Source organism: Gopherus evgoodei, chromosome 3 (genome assembly GCF_007399415.2).
Source record: "Gopherus evgoodei ecotype Sinaloan lineage chromosome 3, rGopEvg1_v1.p, whole genome shotgun sequence".
Classification (NCBI taxonomy): domain Eukaryota; kingdom Metazoa; phylum Chordata; order Testudines; family Testudinidae; genus Gopherus; species Gopherus evgoodei.
Genome location: NC_044324.1, coordinates 187,656,708 through 187,678,432, shown reverse-complemented (window position 1 = coordinate 187,678,432; position 21,725 = coordinate 187,656,708). Strand labels below are relative to the sequence as shown.

General features: G+C 37.1%; 1 protein-coding gene across 3 annotated transcripts in view; it reads right to left on the bottom strand.

Moving 5' to 3' along the window:
• Nucleotides 1-21,725, bottom strand: part of CAMKMT (calmodulin-lysine N-methyltransferase) — a 361,094-nt gene that overhangs the window by 48,875 nt on the left and 290,494 nt on the right. For 2 of the 3 annotated variants that reach the window (XM_030557678.1, XM_030557679.1), the window contains exons 4-7: nt 10,270-10,330; nt 8,021-8,075; nt 6,905-6,968; nt 1,905-1,971 (exon numbers count right to left, since the gene is read on the bottom strand). In XM_030557678.1, coding sequence (XP_030413538.1) covers nt 1,905-1,971; nt 6,905-6,968; nt 8,021-8,075; nt 10,270-10,330 — 247 coding nt within the window. Of the gene's footprint in view, nt 1-1,904; nt 1,972-6,879; nt 6,969-8,020; nt 8,076-10,269; nt 10,331-21,725 lie in introns of all 3 variants that reach the window. The other variant, XM_030557680.1, reaches the window with a different exon arrangement.

The window sequence follows — 21,725 nt, the reverse complement described above, 5'->3', positions numbered from 1 at the left end:
CACTAACTAAGAATTATATACACTAACTATGATAACTATACAGAATATGACCAAGAAAGTTCAACCACTGGAAAAGAAAACCTTGCCACAGCAAGAAGGATCTTTCCAGCAACCGTCATGGGTGGTAAGAAGGAACTGAGGGCCTAGAGCCGGCCCTATGGATACCACTGAGGGAAAAATCTCTGGCAATTGTGCACGCAGCGTGCGCACATCTAGCATGGAATGGACATGAGCAAGCACTCGAAGAAAAAACAGGATTTCACCTCTAGTTCTTTAATTGTGCCAAACATTATCTAGCAATTTTGTAAGGACATACATCAAAATGTTGTAAGTATTTTAGCTAATCATCAGAATACTTCTGTCAGGTAAGTAAATACCACCTACATTTGATAGAGTAAGGGAAAATGAGGCAGAGAGTTTAAGACCTGTCAGCAGAATTGGTACAGCCAAGATCAGAATAGCAGAATTCCCGGAGTAAAACTTTTAACAACATCAAAGTCACTCAGGCCTGGTTTACACGTGTGTGTGTGTGGGGGGGGGGTGTCGACCTAATGTATGCAACTTCAGCCACGAGAATAGCGTAGCTGAAGTCAACGTATCTTAGGTCAACTTACCTCTCATCCTCATGGCGCTGGGTCGACTGCCGCCGCTCCCGTCAACTCTGCCTCTCGTTGCGGTGGAGTACAGGAGTCAATGACAGAGCAATTGGGGATCGATTTATCGTGTCTACTAGATCTATCACTAACCACCGATCCGACAGCTAGTATAGACGTACCCTTAGGAACCTAAGTCCCAATGACTTTCAGTAGGAGTGAGGAGGAGTCTTTTGAAAATAAGGCATAGGCTCTTTGGTGATTTAGGTGCTTTTGAAAATGTTAACCCTTACTTCTCACCCCACATTCAGTACAACTGACCACGATACCTCACAACTACCCAGTTTTCAACCAAGCAGTGAACAGCTTTCTAATGCTGAAAGACATACTGTATATTTAAAAAAATTAGAAGAAGAAATATAGTATGTCACGTAGTCAAGTTTAATTATATTTTACTCTTGAGGTCAAAAAACAGGGCCAGTGCTACCATTTAGGCAGCCTAGGCAATTGCCTAGGGCGCCAGAATAAATGGTGGGAGCCGTTTTGCCGGAGGGGGCGGCAGGCGGCTCCGTTGGAGCTGCCGCAGTGGTGCCTGCAGAGGGTCCGGTGCTCCGCGGCTCCGGTGGAGCTGCCGCAGTCATGCCTGCGGACAGTCGGCTGCTCATATGGCTCCAGTGGACTGCCCGCAGGTGTGACTGCGGCAGCTCCACCGGAGCCATGGAGCACCAGACCGTCTGCAGGCACCACTGCGGCAGCTCCAACGGAGCCGCGGGACGGCAAAATTGCAGCCCGCCTAGGGCGCTCAAACCCCTAGCGCCGGTACTGTCAAAAAGCAATTAAGTTCAGATAAATATGTTTTATGTATTATCCCAATTTCAATTCAGATTTTTTACCAGAGTTCTCAGCATACCTGGAAACACAAACATGCACATAAATGCAGTCACTGTACTGTATTATCCATGTATAATTACTCTTTGCTAAGACTGATCACAGGTGAGGGCCACATGTAACTTTGGGGACCACCATCCAGATGTTATGATTCATTATTTATTTTACACCCAGGAGTATAATTCCTTAAATTAAAGGACACAATCTAGTCCCAAATAGTGGTATGTTATCAGAATTCATGACTAGATGCTTTCTTTAGTTTAATAAATTCCCTTCCCATGAACTGCAAATTACTAATCTGGATAATTGATACTGTACAGTTATCTTTCTTGCCAATAGAGATATTATAACTCACCTTTCTGCATACACTTCACAGTATAATTTTACAGAGACAATTCATCATCAGCTTTTAAAATATCTTACCGGCTTGATACAGTCTGAGCCTTAAATATTCCTGCATTTTGATTTCTGATGATGATGTCACTTACATCTGTAACATACTTGTTAAGAATCATCCTTAATATTAGCATAAAAATAATGATTTAATCAAAAGTACTCCCCCCCTACCCTAATTGTTAATGTCTTCATAGCTTCTTTTACCTATTAGGTCTTCCATAATCTGTGTTCATAGTGAGTCTTTTTAGAAGTAATGAATATACAGTGCTACTGCAGAAGAACTTTGATACTCCCAGCCAGTAACTCACCAAATTTATCCATGTCCATCATCTATCCTTTTTGTGGGTTGTTTGAAACAAGGGTCTTTTAGTCCTTATGTATTTTTAAAGCTAACTACTAGTTTAAAACAAAAACAAAAAACAAAAAAGGAAGCAGCAGCAGCACATCCACAATGCCTCTTGGGATATACAGTATGGACACAGACCAGTCAGCACAACAGATGATGTGCTGTTTATTTTGCATGGCTTTTTTTACCTTGTTTAGCTTGATATGTGCAAGTAGCTCACTGGGCAGACACTTCAGGAGCTCAAGGTGTTGGATTCCTCCCTGAAACAACACCCAGGCATTTGGCTCCTGGCTGTGATGGTCTGTGTGAAATGTAGCATTCAGCAGGAGCCCAGTGACTATACTCAGTGGAGTTTCTGGTTTGTTGTGAGCAATAAGTGTCACAGCCACTGTCGGAGACAGAATACTGGGCTATATGGCCACTCTTATGTCACGGAAGAAAGTAGAGAAAATCCATCAGTGGTACTAAAGAAAGAAGTTACTGAAGTTCACATGTGTAGTTGAATTTTTCAGTGTGAACTTTCTTGCATGCAAATTAAATAATGCTATGTTTTGATAATTCAAAAGTGACTAACATGTCCCCTTATTTCACTTAACTGAAATTACATAATTAACCTACCTAAGGATACTGACTATTCAGGAATAGATATTTTAGGAAAAACCTCTAAGTGAATAATGTGGAAGTAAAGACAATTGACATTTATTTTGTGTAACAGAAAATTAAAAAATTGTTGACCGAAAAGTATTTTAAATTAACCTCCCCACACTCCGGACACACCTTTTGAAGTGTTTCCATGGCTTTCAATGGAATCCCATGAGGTACAGCATGTACCTGTAGAGCAGAAGAAGGGCTAATCTTATAAGCAGAATGTGTTATTTTGTTAGTAAAAGCTGACAAATTAGCCTCAGTGCAGATAAATTATATAATTCTGAAAAAAACTACTAATAATTTTAGTAAACATTTTAACATTATGTATTTTAAATACATATACAAACCCATATCTTAAGGACATTCAGGTTGAACTTGGCATTTATAACCTAGATTTATCATGATTGTTGAGAGAGCCACACATTTTATTATTTATTGTTGTAATGGTCATTGTTACAGTGTACTGTGTCAGCACTTTGTATTACTGATACTTTCAAGCACTGAGGCTTGTCACACAATTCTAGATAGAGTAGTTCATATCATCAGTGCACAGTGAGAAATAGAGGTAAACTGGAAGGTACATTACGTTAATGAATCAGCTGGCTATTTTTCTTAGAAATGGGCCTGATCTGTGGATCTGGAAATTCTGAGCTGATTCTGAACTTCCCCAGTATTTTAGGGAGTTCACATTTGGTGTTCTGGTTTGGATCCATCATAGAGATATGACTCAAGCTGCAAAATACAGATTGAGATCAATATTACACCCAAAGTTTAAAAAGGGGCTTAGATACAATGACCCAGTTCAGGTCCATTGTAATTCTCCCTTGAAAAAACTAATCTTTTCTTTTTTTATATTATCATTATTTATAGAATTAAAAAGGAACTTAAATTAGACAAATACACTCATAATAACTTATCACTGAAGCTGACAAAAGCAAGGAAATCTATCTTTACATCACCAGGTTGTACCCAGATTCTCCATATAACTATATGTTATGATCTATTACACAATTTAGAGCTACCTGTGATAAGCACAATGGATGAAAGCTTTTAAATGGGTTAATTGCATATATCAGAGGATCATTTAGGAATTTAAAAGTTCTTAGCACCTCATGTCATAAGCTCATTTATCACTTTAAATATATTTTTATATATTTTCAAATGTACATGTATGGTGAAGAGTGACAGACCAACACCTTTGTTTCATTAAGGAAGTTAGTCATGTAATAGTCTAATAACATATGAATATATTATCATAATATAGGCATTCACAATATACAGAGTGAATTCCTCATCTACCAGCCAAAAACAGACATGTCACAGTTTGGAAAATAACATGAATGGTGTCAAAAATTAAAAGAAAAATCAGATCCTCAAAAGCTTAAGAATACACAAAGCAAGGCAGTTAGTTACGCTCACTGAATTGCAATAAACAACAACAACAACAACTATGATGATGATGATGATAATACAAAGGCAGATACTCAGATGCAATGCACTATTGCCAGATCGATTTTCAATTATTTTTGATGTATTCATTTGTTTCTTAATGTGCTCATCTTGCCCATTAGGAATAATTAGCAGGCTTGCTTGGTGATTTCCTGGTTTCTGACAGTGTTTTTTTTTTCTTTTTGTTGACAACCACTTTTACTTTTTGGAAAGTAATTTTTGGATATTATAGTATGACTGCCATGTAATTTAAAATTCCTAAGAAATGTAAAGGGAAGATGTAAACAGTAATTTTTAAAATAAGGTTATTTTAATCAATAATACCTCAATAATAAAGCAAAATACTAGACATTAACTATTCCCAAAGTTGCAGAATCCAGAAAAGAAAACAATAATTTAGCAATGCTAATATAATTTGGTACAATAAATTACTAAAATATACCAAAACTATCATAAAAGTTATTAGAAATAAATAATTACTTTTGGAAATTTGGGACATTTGGGGCTAGATTTTGTTCTCAGTTACTCCAATAGAAATCCTCTGATTTCAGTGGGGTAGACATGGATGTAACAGATCAGAATTTTTTCTATAACTGTTTTATAGTTAGTTACTATAGCAAAGGATGGGAAAATAAAATTACCATATGACAGAACATAAAACTATCAATGAAGTCCATTAAAATACATAATATGCAACATAAATTGTAAAATGTAGTACAATAGGAGCACTTTGAACGTTGAGCTCTGGAGTACCAAATGTTAAAATGGGGCAGGAGAAGAGGGGTGGGATCTTTTTTGAAGCTTTCAGCAAAACTTCTCTGAAAGGCTAACAGAGTCACTATAGACTTTAAGACTTCTTGTAGGATTTAAGGAAAAATAAGGTATTTCAAAAAAAAAAACTGTGGGCACAACTTTTTTAATTAGGTGATATTAACTGTTATCCTTTTGAGGAACAAAAAACATTCTGATCATTTAATTCAATGCAATGAGTGAATGTTTTTAGCACATATCAGTTCATACCCTTGATGCAGAACACTTCAACAATTTCATAGAAATTCAGATGTGCTTATAGGATCTGTTACATGAGATATTTGCTGACACGATGATTATGAAACCCAGACTGAAACTCTTTATGGTAAAAGGCCCTTTTTGTTAAATAGCCACACTTTTGTCAAACATCAACTTATTTTGCTATGTTGGTTTGAAAAGCTTTTTCCCCCTCATATTTTTTATTTCCATAATGATACATGGCTAGAGGTGTGATATAATACAGTTACATGAAATGACACAGGACAGTGCAATTGCCCAGCATCAAGTCACTAATGTAAACATTTGGAATTTAGAAACAATCTCAGAATCATAACTAAAACCCTACATTTTTGAGAAAAGGGGCATTTTTATGGAGCATTTTTCAAGTTGTAAAGGAAATGTTTTGTGATTGGATGTTATTCTCCATGAAACTGTTGAAGTATTTTAGGCAATTATAGCTGGCTGAGTTACCTCTGAGAAAATAAGTGTTTCTAAAGGCTGCTGGCTAATATTCTTGCACTGCCATGTCTCCTGTTTTAACAACCTTACATAATTGCAAATTTCATTTTTTAAAATAATCCACAACAGAGTTTAACTTAATGAAAAAGTAAGTCCCCAATATGCTAGTGTTCACATACATACAAATCATAAATCTAAAGCATTGTGACACTGCAGTGGCCAAAAACTGAACAGCTACTCTTCCTGCAAATGCAAATTTAAAGATCACCAAGGAAAAAAAGCACAGATACCTTGCACTTTTTCCTCTCAGTTTCTAACAGGTATTAATATTCACTATATATATCAGTTCCTGTACTATTATAGATATATAATGTGGCCACAAATCAGGCTCACTTTCTCTCTCACTTAGCCAAAGGACAATTCAATTTTCTGAATTCTGTGTACATATTAGTATGGCATAATAATGATTTATTCTAATATAATATAATATAATAAAATAGTACAGAGAGGAGAGAGTGGTTTTTATAACCCTACATTAAGATAAATAATGCTAAGCTGATAATTGATTAAACACAGTATGTAAATAATTTATAGGTAGTTATAAGTTAGTTGTAATAATAGTACTGTGCATGTAATAGGATATGCTGTAAATACTGTGAAAATATATCTATATTGGACATTTTGTAAATGGTTAGTATATGAAAGCAGGTTTGGTACAAAAAATCTAGCAAAAAGAATATATGTCGAGAGGGAGTTAATTATTTGGTTTACTGCTGTACTTCCTATAACACAGAACATAAAAAAATGGATTCTCTGAACACTTAACCATTAGACAAATATACATCACTGTACTTGCTGCTTTCTCTCTACCAACATGTACTTTTTTTTTAATCCAAGAAGAAAGTGTGGAATTTATTACAGGAAAAAAATTAGTTTTGTTCAAGAAATGTTGTATCTTTCTGTTTTTTAATTACTCATGGTGGAGACATTTTTTTTTTAAATATACCCCATGCTGTCTTTCTTTATATCAATTGTTACTCAGCCAGTAAAAAAGGAATGAGCACAACAAACCAGTTTTCTATCTGAATAAGGATACTTTTGATGGCCTTTTCATTTCCATCAGTTAACAGAACTTCTTTGACATCTGCAGAAATAGCAACCTGAAAAAAAGAGCACAGCAAACAATGAGCAAATATGCTTGTCTGTGTGGAAGTGAAGACAGGAGTGACAAGCCTTCAGTATCATGCTTCCTCACCTATTTCTCTGTAACAATCTTCAATCTTTTTTCATTTTATGTCTGCATTATTTTAATCATTCAATCAAATCAGTCAATACTTTTATCATTCCATTTGCGGGAGCCTCTATCTTGCTATCATTCTGTTCCGTAATTGCATTGTGACAGCGGATGATGGTATTCTGAGAGGCTTTCATTTGCGGGCTTCTGTTTATCTAGTAGAGCCATCATACAAGGCTGTCACTCTGCCTTTCAGCTTGCTTCTGTCTGACTGCCTGATGCCCTTCATATAACTTTGCATTGCAGGCAGATGGCTTTGTAAGGGTAATTTTTTTGTGAGCTTTGACATGCTCGCACATTGGGCTGTAACCTCGACACATTGTATAAGAGCGACAGGTTTGTCAAATGCCAATCAGTGTAACAATATGCTTTTATTTGTAGAGACATAAAAACTTGTCTAATGCACTGCACTGCTACATAATATCTCCTGAATACATGACTCAGAACCCAGAGAATGGTGAACGATGCTCCTGAATGGCCAATCTAATTCAAAAGAATCTAATTACTGAGAGCTCTGGATCATGTTTGTTGGTGTAATAATGCAGGCAAAACATTAGCAGCTATATCATGGTGCTCCAACTGTGATTCGCCAGGCTATTCCTGTATCTTAGCAAATGGGACTATAATCTGAAAAAAAAAAAATGCTTCAGCTATGGCAATGAAAGACAGACCGTACGTGGCCTGGAATGTCACAACAAGAGATATTGACTACACTGAGGTAAAATGTTTCTGCTCATCGAGGCAACCATAAAATCAATATGATACGAAAGCAAGTCAATCTAGAAGGTCTCTCAAGACTCTGCAGCTTGACTGCAGCTGATGCTGTTGACAGTTCTCTGACCCAGCAGTTGGAGGCACTGGAACATTTTTTCTTTTGTTCCTCCCTCTGAATGGGATTGGAATTGAGAAAAGACCTACCATGAGCCCAGCCAAGCATGTCATGCCACCCCCTAGCTCACACACAGCAAGGTCCCTGAAAAAGAGAAAGGAAATGGTAGAACCCATACAAATTAGATGAAAATGGTCAGAGAGACATATATGTTACAAGAACAAATTGCCATCTGCAGTACGAACTGAGCTACCAGGAAGTTGTAGAGACACGACTAGGCTACCTCATGTCGTTTGCGTTTTAAAAATAATTATGAAATAGAAAAGTCACAAAGCAGGCAAATCAGTAGGGGTTCCCTCATTAGTGTTCAGTGCAACATTACCACCGCTGAGCTGAAAAATCTGAGAAGGTTCCCTTTTTTCCCCTTGTCAATGGCGCTGTCTTTTAGAACTAAACTAGCTAGAGTAGCGAAAGATAATTGTTAGGAAAGGATAACATTGTTAATCCACATTCATTCTTTCAAAAACAGTTAGACAAGTAAATGGGGAAATGAATATTATTTATATCTATATATAGACATACAGCTTTATCTAGTAAATTCTTTATATTTTGAAAAAAAAATACAACAAATTTTAAAACAAGCCACATACCTTACATGTGAAGTATTCAGATTTCTCAAGTGGCACTTAAATTGCAAGTGATATACAAACAATACTCAAACAATGTACAGTTAAACCACTGAAAACTAAGGTAAGGTAATGTCAAGAGCTAATCTGAACCCAGAAAAGCAAGAGAACTCAGAGTTAAGGCCAAATATCTGCTGTGACATGCTGTTCTTAAATTAGCCTATTGTGCACCGGCATTACCAATAATAATAAGATATGTGCTATCTATATGGATGAAATATACTTTAGTGTGGAGAACCTGCATGATGGGAGCTGCATGGGGGGAGCCATCAACAGAATGTTCACATTAGTGCTGTCTCCAAACCTATGGCATGCTGGCGAGGGGGATGGGGGTGTGTGTGATTTTTTAGGGACAAGTGATTTTTAGGGACTCTGTCCACTAGTCCAGCCCAGATAGCTCTCTCTGTTACATTCCCACACACTGACACCCAATCTGGGAATGGGATGGATTTGTTTCCCTTAGACCCTGCACACTTCACTTGCATAAAGACCACTGGTTTTATGGAAGTGATGTAAACATCACTCTATAAAATATAAACATATTTGGGAGCCCAAACAATGCCTAAACACAATAAGTAGAATTAAAAATAGAGAAGGTCTGCAGCTTAGACTCTGAATGTATTTGTATTTCATTGTTTCTATAAAATTTTATAAGAATGTTTTAAATTTAATTTTAATCTTATAAGATTATTTTCTCACGGTTTTTTCTTTAGGTTTAGGGTTTTAAACAGGTAGTGTTTAATGAAAAAATGTACAATCCACATTTTGCATTTAATAGTTATTATCCTTTGCAGCAATTACAATCCAGTATGTACCCAATTAATTTTTAAAAAGGGTAGTATTGAACCAATAATGTAAATGTCTTATATATATATATAAAGAGCACTTATTCAAACATGCATGATGTGGATTAACAGCTCTTTTGGAACCAGTCAGTCAGTCAAGTAAATATAGATTCGGTGATTTTTATAAAATGAAAATTAAAACCTATATGGAAAACCTATCAACTCTAAAAGCAGCAAAGAATCCTGTGGCACCTTATAGACTAACAGACGTTTTGGAGCATGAGCTTTCGTGGGTGAATACCCGCTTTGTCAGATGCATGGATTCCACCTACAACCCAAAACCTACCCCATTAGCCCTGTACAATGGAACTGCAGGGATTCCGCAGAGCACAGGGCTATCAAGTGTTTGATAGGCATTTTATATAAATATGGGAAAAATTAAATACATAAAATGCAGAATGACACAGAAACGAAGTACACGTGCATCACTACATAATATGAATATGATGCATTTTATCAGATAATACTTTGCTTACTTTCCCAACAGAAATCTGTTTAAAGAGTGTCTTCTATTTTTCCTGACCTTCACAATCAGTAATGATCGATCGGAGCTTCACTTTTGTTTCCCAAAAATCAAAGTGAATAAAAAGCCTTGAGTGGAAATCAAAAGTCTTTGACATATAGCAAAAAGCTTGCTGTGCAATATTAATACCCAAAGGCAGCTCAAAATTCTTTGTTACAGGCAACATGCTTTCACCTTGAACTTTTTTAATTTAATCTGAAGATTTAAATCATAGCCATCTTTACTATGTAAATACAATAAAACTAATGGATTGGAAAGCATCTTTTATGTTCAATTCTGTGTACCTGAACATTTGATTTTGCTTGAGGCAGTAAAAAGCTAGCACCTCTTCAGAAGGCCAGATACCTATAAAACACAAAGTTATTTGCTTTTTTAGAATAGATTTTTTTTCTGAAAGGTGTCATTAATATTTAATAGCTGTTTTTTAGATCTGCACCAAACCGATCTTTTACTGCATTTATTTTATTTTATTTTTAAAATATGCCACAGTATCAGAGAATAAAGAAAAGAACAAGACTTACAACAGAAATGCTTCTAAGGCTGTGTCTACACTACTCACCTTTTAGCGACACAGCTGTGCTGTTTTAGCCGTGCTGCTAAAAGGCGTGCAGTGTAGCTGCTGTTTGTCAAAAAACATCCACCCTCGCATGAGTGGCAGTAGGTTTGTCAGCAGGAAAGCACTCCTGCTGACAAAGCGCTGTTCACCCTGGCGCTTTTCGTCAGTAAAACTTTTGTCATTCAGCATGTGTTTTTTTAACATTCTTGAACGACAAAAGTTTTACCAACAAAGTTCCAGTGTAGACAAAGCCTAAGATACCCAGCAACAGACTTTATATGAACATCAGCAAGGCTAATCCATAGCTGTTGACTTGTTTAAAAATTAGGCACCAGCATTAACATTATAAACATTAAATACAATCAAATTCTAAGAAACTTCAGTTTTATACCATATATTTGACATTGGTAGGCAACAAATTAATACATTCATAGAGTTTAAGACCAGAAGGGACCATAAGATCATTGTCTGACCTCCTGTATATCACAGGCCATTCAATTTCATCCAGTTCCCCCTGTATTGAGCCAATAACTTGTTTGACTAAAACATCTCTTCCAGAAAGGCATCCCAACTTGATATGAAGACATCAAAAGATGAAGAATCCACCATTTCTCTGATAGTCTGCTTCAGTGATTAATCATTCTCTGTTCAAAGTGTATATCTAATTTTTAATCTGAGTTTGTCTGGCTTCAGCTTCCAGCCACTGATTCTCATTATGCCTTTCTGCATTAGATTAAAGAGTCCTTTAGTACCTTGTGTTTCCTCCCCATGAAGGTACTTATACACTGTTCTCAAGTCACCTTTCAGTCTTCTATTTCATAAGCTAAACAGATTGAGCTCTTTAAGTCTCTCACTGTAAAGCATTTTATCCAGTCCTTGAATCATCTCTGTGGCTCTTTTCTGCACTCTCTCCATTTTTCAATTTCCTTTTTAAGGCATGAAGGCTACAATGGATGCAATATTTCAGTATTGGTCTCACCGAAGCCATATACGGAGGTAAAATCATTTCCAAATTTCTATTCACTACTCCCATTGATACATCCAAAAAAGAAGAGAGAATAACTTCTAACTTTTTCAGTTGAATTATATTCAGTTATGAAACGTGCAGTGACTCTGTGGCCAAGTTATACTGGTGTGCTTTTTCCTCCACCTGTTATTGGTAGTGAAGGAACACTCCTATATATCAATTCGTAAGTCACAGCTTGGGCTGGCCTACTAGCTTCCCATGAGAGTGACCGGGCTTCAGAAGCAAACTATGCCTGTTTGGAATTAAGAACTTCATAGATCATATACTCTTACCTGCTGGGGAGGTGAACGGGAAGAGGACATTTATGCCTAAGTTTTGTGCATTCCCACAGGCCCTAAAAGTGACACTGCAATCTCATGGAACTATAGTGAAAGTCTATAATCCATAAGCAAAGAGGTGGGGTGACACTGGAAAATAATCCGCCTGAAATTAAAAATGTAGAAAGACCCAAAGTTCCTATTATTTGGATAAGACTTCCAGAAAAGGGATCCACTCTCAACAAAAACACCTACTCAATTCTTAGAGACAGTAAAAAGGTTATTCAACAAATAGTAACTCGTGATTTTTTCAACAGTGCATAAACTTTTTCTATTTCCTCATTTCAAAGTTCCCTGAAACTAGGAAATGTCCTGAAGAATGAAACACAATAAGTAATATCGCCCTTACAAACTCCCAGTAATTCTCCCCAGCAAATGTCTTAATAGTTTGAAACAACCAGCGGTAGCCACATCATAATAATTCTGTGGCTACACATACCACAGGGTCATCATATTCCACACATTTCATTACTTGTTGGAGTAATAGGCCTTATAAGTCCCCTGTGGGCCAGTTTCAATCAGCAGAATGCAGTGATACACATTTTCATTAAACAGTACACTATATATTCCCAGGCCAGGCAAAGCAGTAAACCTCAGATACGGGAGAATGAAGATTTCAGAACCAACCATCAGATGCCAATTGTAATGATTCCATAGCTATGTAGACTTCAACATTTTCAGGTATTTTGCACAGCGTGTATGAACTTTTGGTCATTAATAGCAATTGAATTCTGAATCTTCTAATAAAAAAACCCAAGGTCCCCACAACATGGGTTATTAATTATCATCATCTGTTATTTCTTAAGCACCAAAACAATGGGCTCAATGACATATAGGACACAAAGGAAGGCACAAGTCCATGCCCTTTGCAGCTTACAACATCAATAGACAACAAGATCAGACATAAACCCACAATGGGAAACCTACAAGATGGTGCTAACTTACAGCATTTCTTAGCTATAGGAGACTCTCCATTAGCTATATTAACATTGGGGGTCATATCCTTGATGAGCTGCAGCCAACAGAGACACACAATCACATACCTAACTAAATAAGTTTGATATTCTATCCAGTAGAAGGCAGTGGTGCATATACACATTATCTAGTATGTTAAAACAGATTCAAATACTGGCAGGGTAAACTCAGAGCTTGTTACACAGTACCACAGTGTAGACTGTGGGGAGTGACTTACAAAGCATGCCAAAGAGTTGCACTCTAACTACCCTGTGCGTCTGCTGCTGGCATGAATGGAAACGTATCTAGTTCACGCTAATGTAACCCCATTGGAAAGAGAACTACCATAACGTGAACTAGGTACTTTTTAGTTCATGCCTGCAGAGTCCATACAGGACAGTTAGCGCACAACTCTTTGGTGTAGTCCTGTAGTCCTCATAACAGCGCAGTGTAGACAAGGCCTTAGTCTTTTCATCCTACTGAAGGATCCAGACAAATAAATTGAGTATAAAACTTACTATGTATGTGGATTTTTCAGATCATATATTTTGAAAAATCCTTTCAGCTCTTCAGAGTCATAAAAGATATCATAACTCATTTTATAAGAATGGAGTTTTGCCCCATGGTGTTCTTGGCCAACACTTCCCCTTCTTTAAATCACTGTGCTTCCTGATTGTCATCCTCAAGAGCGTCACAGTCCATTCAGTTGCTACCCTCAGTTTCCCACAGCTGACTACTCTTGCTTTGCATTTTACATATACAGTTTGTAAGCCATTTCTGAATAAAAAAAGATCAGATATGCAAAATTTAATATTTTAATTAGTGTCGGTTCACATACCTACCAAACACATTGAAGGAACATTATTATGTGTACAGTTCATTGTAATTTAGATTTACATGGTGTCTGAAAATCTTGTTATTTTTCTTCTGTACATCAGGGTTAAAATCACATATTCATACATAATTACCCATTTCTCAGCAATATGTACACTAAGGATGCTAAAGGATTTTCTGGTTTTTTTTTGAGCATTGAAATATGTTAAAATGACAGATTTTACATTGAATATAATATCTATTTAAGTATTAAAGTGAATAATATAAGAATGTTTCAGTTTGCAACTGATAAGTATGGACTCAAGCAACAACAGTGGTTTCTGATGTTTAGTGAATAAGTGGTTAATTCAAGACCATTTGTAATACTCTACAGTACACATTAAAAAAAACTGTTTATAGCAAACCTTGAGTCTAAATGACTCTTTAAAATACTTGTTTTTGTAGTAGAGGGCCCTGAGTGTCTGAGCTTGTCGCCCATTGTTCAAGTTCTCACTTTGATGTGGCTTTGATTGAAAAGACATCCTGACTGAAGTCAAAGTATTCACCAAATCTTTTACTATTGGACATCAGTTCCTTTGCCCTGCCATCACACAATGTTAATATCTGCTTCCTTGTGGCAGCAGCTGCTTATACACCACTTACCTCATCACTGGGAGAAAGGAAACGGCATCTTCTGAAACAAAAGTGCCATTCTATAACCAGCTGCTAGCAACACACACTGCACCTTTCTCCTCCTCCTTAGAGGAAAGTATCACCTCCATAATGATCCAAGATACCACCAGCTAAAGAAGCAAGAGTCAGAAGGTCTCTCACGAACCCAGGTCTCAAGTGTGGAAGCACACTGTGCTACCAACTAAGCCAGCAGCAAGAATACCTTTGTTAATTTTAGTAAAAGGAAAAGCTTCTCTTGCCTGAACAGGTAAGTAAGCCTCTTTGACTGCTTTCAGAAAAGGGATAAGCTCAAAGATCCAGGTGGAGGAGTATGCACTCTGCCTTCTACTCTTTCATTCTAAACTACATTTTTCAACAGTGCGACCTACATTTGTAACATAGTCAAACTATAAAATAGTATAGTTTCTGTTTAAAAAGAAAACAAATGCTCAGTTCTGTTATAATTCAATGTCAAAATCCACAGTAGTTAGCATATAGCACTAATTCTTCAGAGACAAAAATATTATCTATTACTTCCTGCTATACAAACATACACATACATGTGCATATGGGTTTTGTTTCATACAAAAATACTGTAAAGACATCTAGGTACAATTAACAAAAAGATGCCTCTGATTTTACATGCATAAAATTGGATGGGCACCTATTTGGATGTGCAATTACTACTGCATTTACACGCGCAAATGCTTGTTTACAAACTTACACCTTCGCATGTACGAGAATAACTGCACCTCTTCACGTCAGAACAGTTGTGCAGGAAAAAATAGGCAATGGCTCTATTGGACTTTACAGCTCCCCTTCATGTCAAGGTGTGTTTGTGCAAGTGTAGATGTACAGTAATCGTTGAGATTTAGGAGAGGGACTGTGCTCTGCACAAAGCCTCCCAGAATTCCCAGGACTACAGCTGCTGCGCCGCCTTTATGCACACTGCAACTTCCTTTGGCTTGCTGATGCAAAGTAGTCCATTGCTCCGACTCCACTCCGATTCTTTTGCAGTGATTGCCAGAAGAGGTGCACTACACTGCCAGAACTACTGGCTCTAGGTATCTACGCAATGCTCATTATGACTGTACTGGCACCTTAATTACTAGATGGGAGGGGTGGTGAAGGACGTAGTGTTTATTTTATTTGTACATATTTCTCTAGCACTCATTGTCATACCATTGTAACAGAGCACCTCACCAACATTACTGGACTTAGGCTCACAAGAATCCCTTGAAATCATGAGTACTATTATCCCTGTTTTACAGATGGAGAATTGAGGCACAGAGATTAGGTGACTTGCTCAAAGAGGTCACACAATAGGTCTATGGCAAAGCTAGGAATAAAGCCCACATTTCCTGATTCATAGTTCTGGGCTCAAATGACAACAAAAATCCTTCCTCCCCTACAGAGAAAGAGCAGCTAAAGAAGTCATGCTACCCTAAGGATGCTCAAATGGAGTTGCCTTTGCCACAGTACCCATGGCAGGGTCAGTGCCCTGAAATGGTGCCTTCAATTCCTTCTGCTTCAGCACAGCAGCTCTTTTAGCAGCTTTAGTGGTATGTGGCCTAATAAGAATTTAAAGCAGGCCTGAAAGGAATACTTGCAACTCAGTCTCATTGTGAGGGACATCAGCATTTCAGGCAAAACCAAACCTACTGTTGTTCCTACACTATTACAGTCAGTTACTGGCGTGAAAAATTATGAACTATGAATGGGAGATTACAGAAAACTTTCAGTTGAAAGGAATTATCCAACACTTTTAAAAGATCCTTCGTCCACTACTTTGACTTGTCCCTTATTTGGTTCTTAACAACTTATGTTAAAGACTAGTGTCAGACATTTGAAAACTCACAAACTGAAAACTGTTACAAAGCTTCTCCAAAAATGTAGCATATTGTTAGAATACTCTCAGTATACAATATCCAGTATATTTACAAATACATCTGTACAGAAGGAGACAATATGCCTCTTTGCGCTGCTCCACTGGCAAAAAAAGAGTCATAAACCCAGCTGATTCAGCTAGCTGGGACGTCTCCCTGCACAGGGAGAATCCTTGGGAGGTATAGGGTCACTGTAGCAACTCTGTGCCACCTCCCAGCTACACCAAACAATCTCAGTCCAGTCCATAGTGTACAGGTATCGGTATCACAATAAAAATTACCAACGTTATTGGCACTAACTGGCAACTGTATTGGTAATCTCATTTGAGGTACTAAGGATTGAATTGAGCCACAGAGAATTAACTACTCTTTCACCCCTAGAGATCAGGTTTGAGGCATATTGCTGGGGCAACACAGGGAAACTTTATTACTGCCTGTGCTGTTCCTATTCAGTGGATAAAAGGTTTCAGTTTCCAGGGCTGTCAATCCAGTGTCTTTCAAGTGCACTAAATTCACAAAAAGGAAGAAGATGAACTGTAATTCCTAGGTTTACAACAGCTACAAGATGCATTTTATCCTCAACTGCAGAAAAATATAGAAAAACAAACATGTCTGCTTACTAGTATGCTTATATTCTAGGTAATTTACAACTGTGTCCTTTTATTCTTATTGTAACATATTTACAATTGTACTTTTAAGGTATGAAAAGTTTAACTCTTTGTTTTCAACTCCAGAGACCCTGCCTTACATTCATCTCCTAGTTTACAATAGGTCACAATAGAAAATGAGTTTGATGATCTCATTCCAATCTCCTTTTGTGAGGCATCACCGCTTCACAATTTAGCGGTAGAGACTGTGTAAAGTATGCTTAAGAGAGATCTAGGACTGGAGAAGAACTGATAGTGCAGGTCAAGATTGAGATATAATGGCAGAGTTGTATGGAGAAAATTGCAGAATGCCTCTTAGCCCTATGCCCGGTCTTAGCCAATGCTATCTCAGTCCCTGTTTACTGAGCAGTAAATTCACTTACATATGAAAAAAAAGTATGAAAGTGGGGAATGAACCGCATGGTGAGAGCTAAATACAAAATGGACAGAGAACGATCAAGTTTCCCCACAGTTTTGTCAATGCACCTCATTTCTGATGAGCAACACTCCTAACATAACTATCTTGGGCCTTTCTTGAGGAAAGATTACTACCACTCATGATTGACTATGTCTGATGAGTTTGCACAGTGAGTCCAAAAATCCTCTGACATCTGCCTCTTAGTCCTATGCCTGGCCTTAGCCAATGCTATCAGTCCCTCTGTTTACTAGCACTAAGTTCACTTACTAATGAAAAAAAGAAGTATCAAAGTGGGGAACGAACAGCATTGTGAGAGCTAAGTACAAAATGGACGGAGAGTGATCAAGTTCTAAACATTGCCCAAATATCACAGTTTGAGCCCTTCTCCAATTTTGTTATGTCAGCAAAAATGTGTACTGAGATCAACGATAGGATCAAAAGTCTTCATTTTCACTAATTAGGTCATATAGCACATAAAAGTGGAATGTAAGTGAAAGGTTAGTGCATTAATCCATGATGCCTAGGTACCCACTTTCAGTGGACTGTATCTGAAAAAGGACAAATAGATATAACAACTTACTACTGGTATGAATAGTTTTCAGATATCATAAAATTTTAGAGTCAGCGAAAGAAAGTTTATCATACAAGCCCAAACACAGGAGTCTGACCAGCACAGTAAAATGAAGTAGACAGGAATGTAGAGAAGGGAATGATTAAACATCTGTTGTTTTGTCAATGTTTAAATTCATAATTTTCAAACCTGGGGGCCTAAATTCAGGCACTTACATCCACGTTTAGACTACAGTGAAAGTTAATGGAAGCTGTGGGTGCTTGGCATCTCTGAAGGAGGGGTCACTTTCATTAAGGTATTTAAATATGGAAGTAGGAGGCAAATTTTCACAAGGCCTCAACACTCACAAGGGGAGCCAGCTACTGAGGGTTGATCTCTTTTGAAAATCTGATCCCAGGTGTCTAACATTAAATGCCCAGTTTTAAAAGTTTTAGACTAAGTACACTTGCTAAATGGGCTGGGTGATAAATATACTGTATGAGGGTTTTTTTTGTTTGTAATAAATGTGTTCAACAGTATTTACCAGTATCAGCCTGCACCTGAACTTTTCTACATGTCAATTCTGTCCACCCTCACCCACCTCCTCCTTTAAGTCCTGTGAAGAGGAGCAATTTGTGCCTATATCAGAGGGGCAATATTCCCCTTCCCAGCAGGAACCGTCACAAGTGAGTTTCAAAAGGTAAAAGAATACTAGAGAAATTGAGGCTATAAAAAGGAAAACATCTCCTACTTTTTGCTCTCCACATATGTTTTATACAAACCCCTGCCTTTCTCTCAATCTGAAATGGAATTTATGATATTCAGATCACTGAAAACTATATATAAGCATTGGCTGAGATCTTCAGCCTGGGCAGAATGGCCTCAGCACTATCTCTCTCACTTTCATCCTTATTATTATTCACGACTAGGAGGGAAACAGGAGGGTTTGCAATCTGCAAATTTCTTTTATAGCACAAACTTAAGAGGCTGTGTGGAACTGATGTGGAAATACAGTAACAAGTAAAAGCTGTAAATGTACAGCTATATGTAAAATCATCAAACTGTACAAACCTACTTGTATGATTGTCTTTAACACCTTTTTTCAAATGAATGAATTTGATTTAGTTTTCTTTACCCAGTTTTCAAATAGTCATTAAAAATTAAACAACACTGGAACAAGCCTTTTGTGATTATAGCCTTCACTCTCCTGCAACAAACTGGATCTATAAATTTACCTACCATTGTAGATGTAAATTACAAAATTTTATATTCAACTATATTAAAACATCTATTCCAAAAATGATTACCAATTGTGAAAAGCAGCCTGGCTTATCACTTGCTGTCAGTTGTTCATGTCTAGTTAAGCAATAATGTGCTAAAACTGCTCTTTTGTTTTGTGTAAGAATTTTGGCAATAGAAGAAATGAACACTCGTTTAATAAAAACTCAGGCTGCTTTTTGCTTTGATGGAGGAAGCAGCTGCCTGTTTTCATTTGCTGCAGAGCAGCAAAACCCATCAATATAATAAGCAGCTTAGATGCATCCATCCACAGCATCTGTAAGGATATAGGGCTATTCGCTCAAAACCAATCCTTGGTTTAATTTTAACAAAGATGTGTCTGACATATTTGAAAATTTATTATAATAGGGTTTTGAAATACTAACAATTTCTCTTTTCTTTTTAAATACTTTTCACAGATTCTGAAAGGCAAGTATACATATCTGAATGATGGAAATGATAAAATGAATGTTGCAAAAGCAAACTGCAGTGCTAGCCTAAAAATGCAAAGATAGAACATTAAAGGCATGTCTTCTGGTTCATATTCTCTCCAGAACATGGGGAAAAAAAGTATTTCAACCTTTTCACTGTAGTTTTTCCAACATATACAAAGGTAAAGGGAAATACCAGATATTAATATTATGGAAAACTAAGAACTGCAAACATTCTAGTCTGCATTGCACAATTGAAAGTATTAGATTTTAGATACTAAGTTTCAGCAAAGTGAGTTTGTCCAAGTGACATCTTTGAATTGCAGCACAAAACGGTAATTAAAAATAGAATCACAAGACTTTCAGATATAACTATAAAAACACCCTGAGATAATATAAGGATATCTTGCATATAAACCACAAAACTCTATTGTCCAATAACACTAACTCTAAAATGTGTATATTTAAGCTTTTAAAAAGTCTAAGACATTATTATTTTAGTGCTGTATAGCATTCTAAGACCTTCCTAAGCTGAGCTTTTAGATGATTTGCACATTAACTGAGAAGTCAGATAATTCTTAATCCTCCTTTTTTTCAGATCCAATAATGGATAAGGGAGCATCTTAGTATGATCAAGTAGCAATCTGTCTAGCTAGAGTGGTAGTATACCTGAATTTAGGATTAGCCATTGGGTTTTCATAATATCTGATTTAAATGAGCACTCATTTTGAGAAGTGTAAAGAGAAAATATTCTATGATAGCTGAACTGATAGCTTTTCCATTTAAACATGTAGTCATGAATTCTGAGTATATGTATATATGTTTGCTTCCCATACAGAAAGTTCTATAAACAAAAGAGGATTTTCTAAGAGTGCTTCCTAGGCATTCACAATATCTTATGGGTAAATCATATTTACCTCAGCTGTAGGCTTGTATCTGTTCCTAGTCAATTCCAATATTCTTATTTCGCTATGTATGGCTGAAATCAATGTGTATCAGGAGACAGGTTTGGCACAGGTGGGTTACATTAGCAGAGGGGAAGAGAATCCTCAAGATCTGTAGAGCATTCATAGATCCAAATCTTGGTTACTAATACTGTATTATTACTTTTTTTTTCCTTGGACATTTGAAAAGGATGGAGTTAATTAATTTGGGACTGTAAAGTTTGGGGGATGGATCTGTTTATGACTGTGGAGGTGCTAACACTCAAGCTAAGTAGTTTGATTGTGTGTAGCTGTTTGCCTTTTCTTTTTTTTTGTTAATTGTAAGTTTTGGAAGAAGCATCCATAGCTTCAGATGAATGCTTATAATCTGTTTTTTAATCTATACAAATACCACAGTCCTTGCACTCTAATGACTTCTGTGTTTCACTGTGCTGTGTTTCATGATGAAGGGTTTATCAGCCAGTGGATGCACACCACATAGATCATCCACTTGTTTGGCCCCTGCCTTTCCCAATCTGTGTTGCTGTTGGAGATAGCCACAGTGTTCATAAGGGTAGACTCTCCTTATGCAGCCTCTCGATAACCAGCCCCTGGTGCAATGGAATTCCACAGTACTTGAGTCCTTATGCTCTGGCAGAGGAGGCTGTGCCCTGTGTTCCACACGGAATATTCAGATCCCCATATTTAATCAACCTTTTCTCCCTTCTAATTATATCTGCAATCAATGCTATGTTGTGCCATTCGCTAAAAGCCACGCCATTTTCACTAGACTGCATAGGATCCCTGGAAAACTTTAATACCATTTAAGTCCCACAGACACCCTTAACATGAGATTTAAGTGGTGCAGCATTCCTTGGTGGAACCTCTGCACAGGGGTGAATCACTTCCTAATATCCTCAGCCGCGTATTGACATTGATCTGTGTGAGATCTGAATCCAGACTCGAAGTATTAGAAGAAAAACAACACTGATACATACAGTAAGTGAAAGCATTTTTAATAGTCTTCTTCCAAAGAGCCAGGGTTAAATAAGCATGAAGACCTGCACTCATGGGGCAGCGTGAGGGAGCTTGCACTGCAGTTGCCCTGGATGTGCCTGTTTGGAGAATCACTCTCTATAGCTATCACTCTGGCACTTTTCATGAGCTCTAAATACAATGGGCCAGATATTCAACTGGTGTAACTCAGCATCATCAGTGTACACGAGCTGAGAATCTAGCACAATATTTGAAATATTAATTTATTAAAG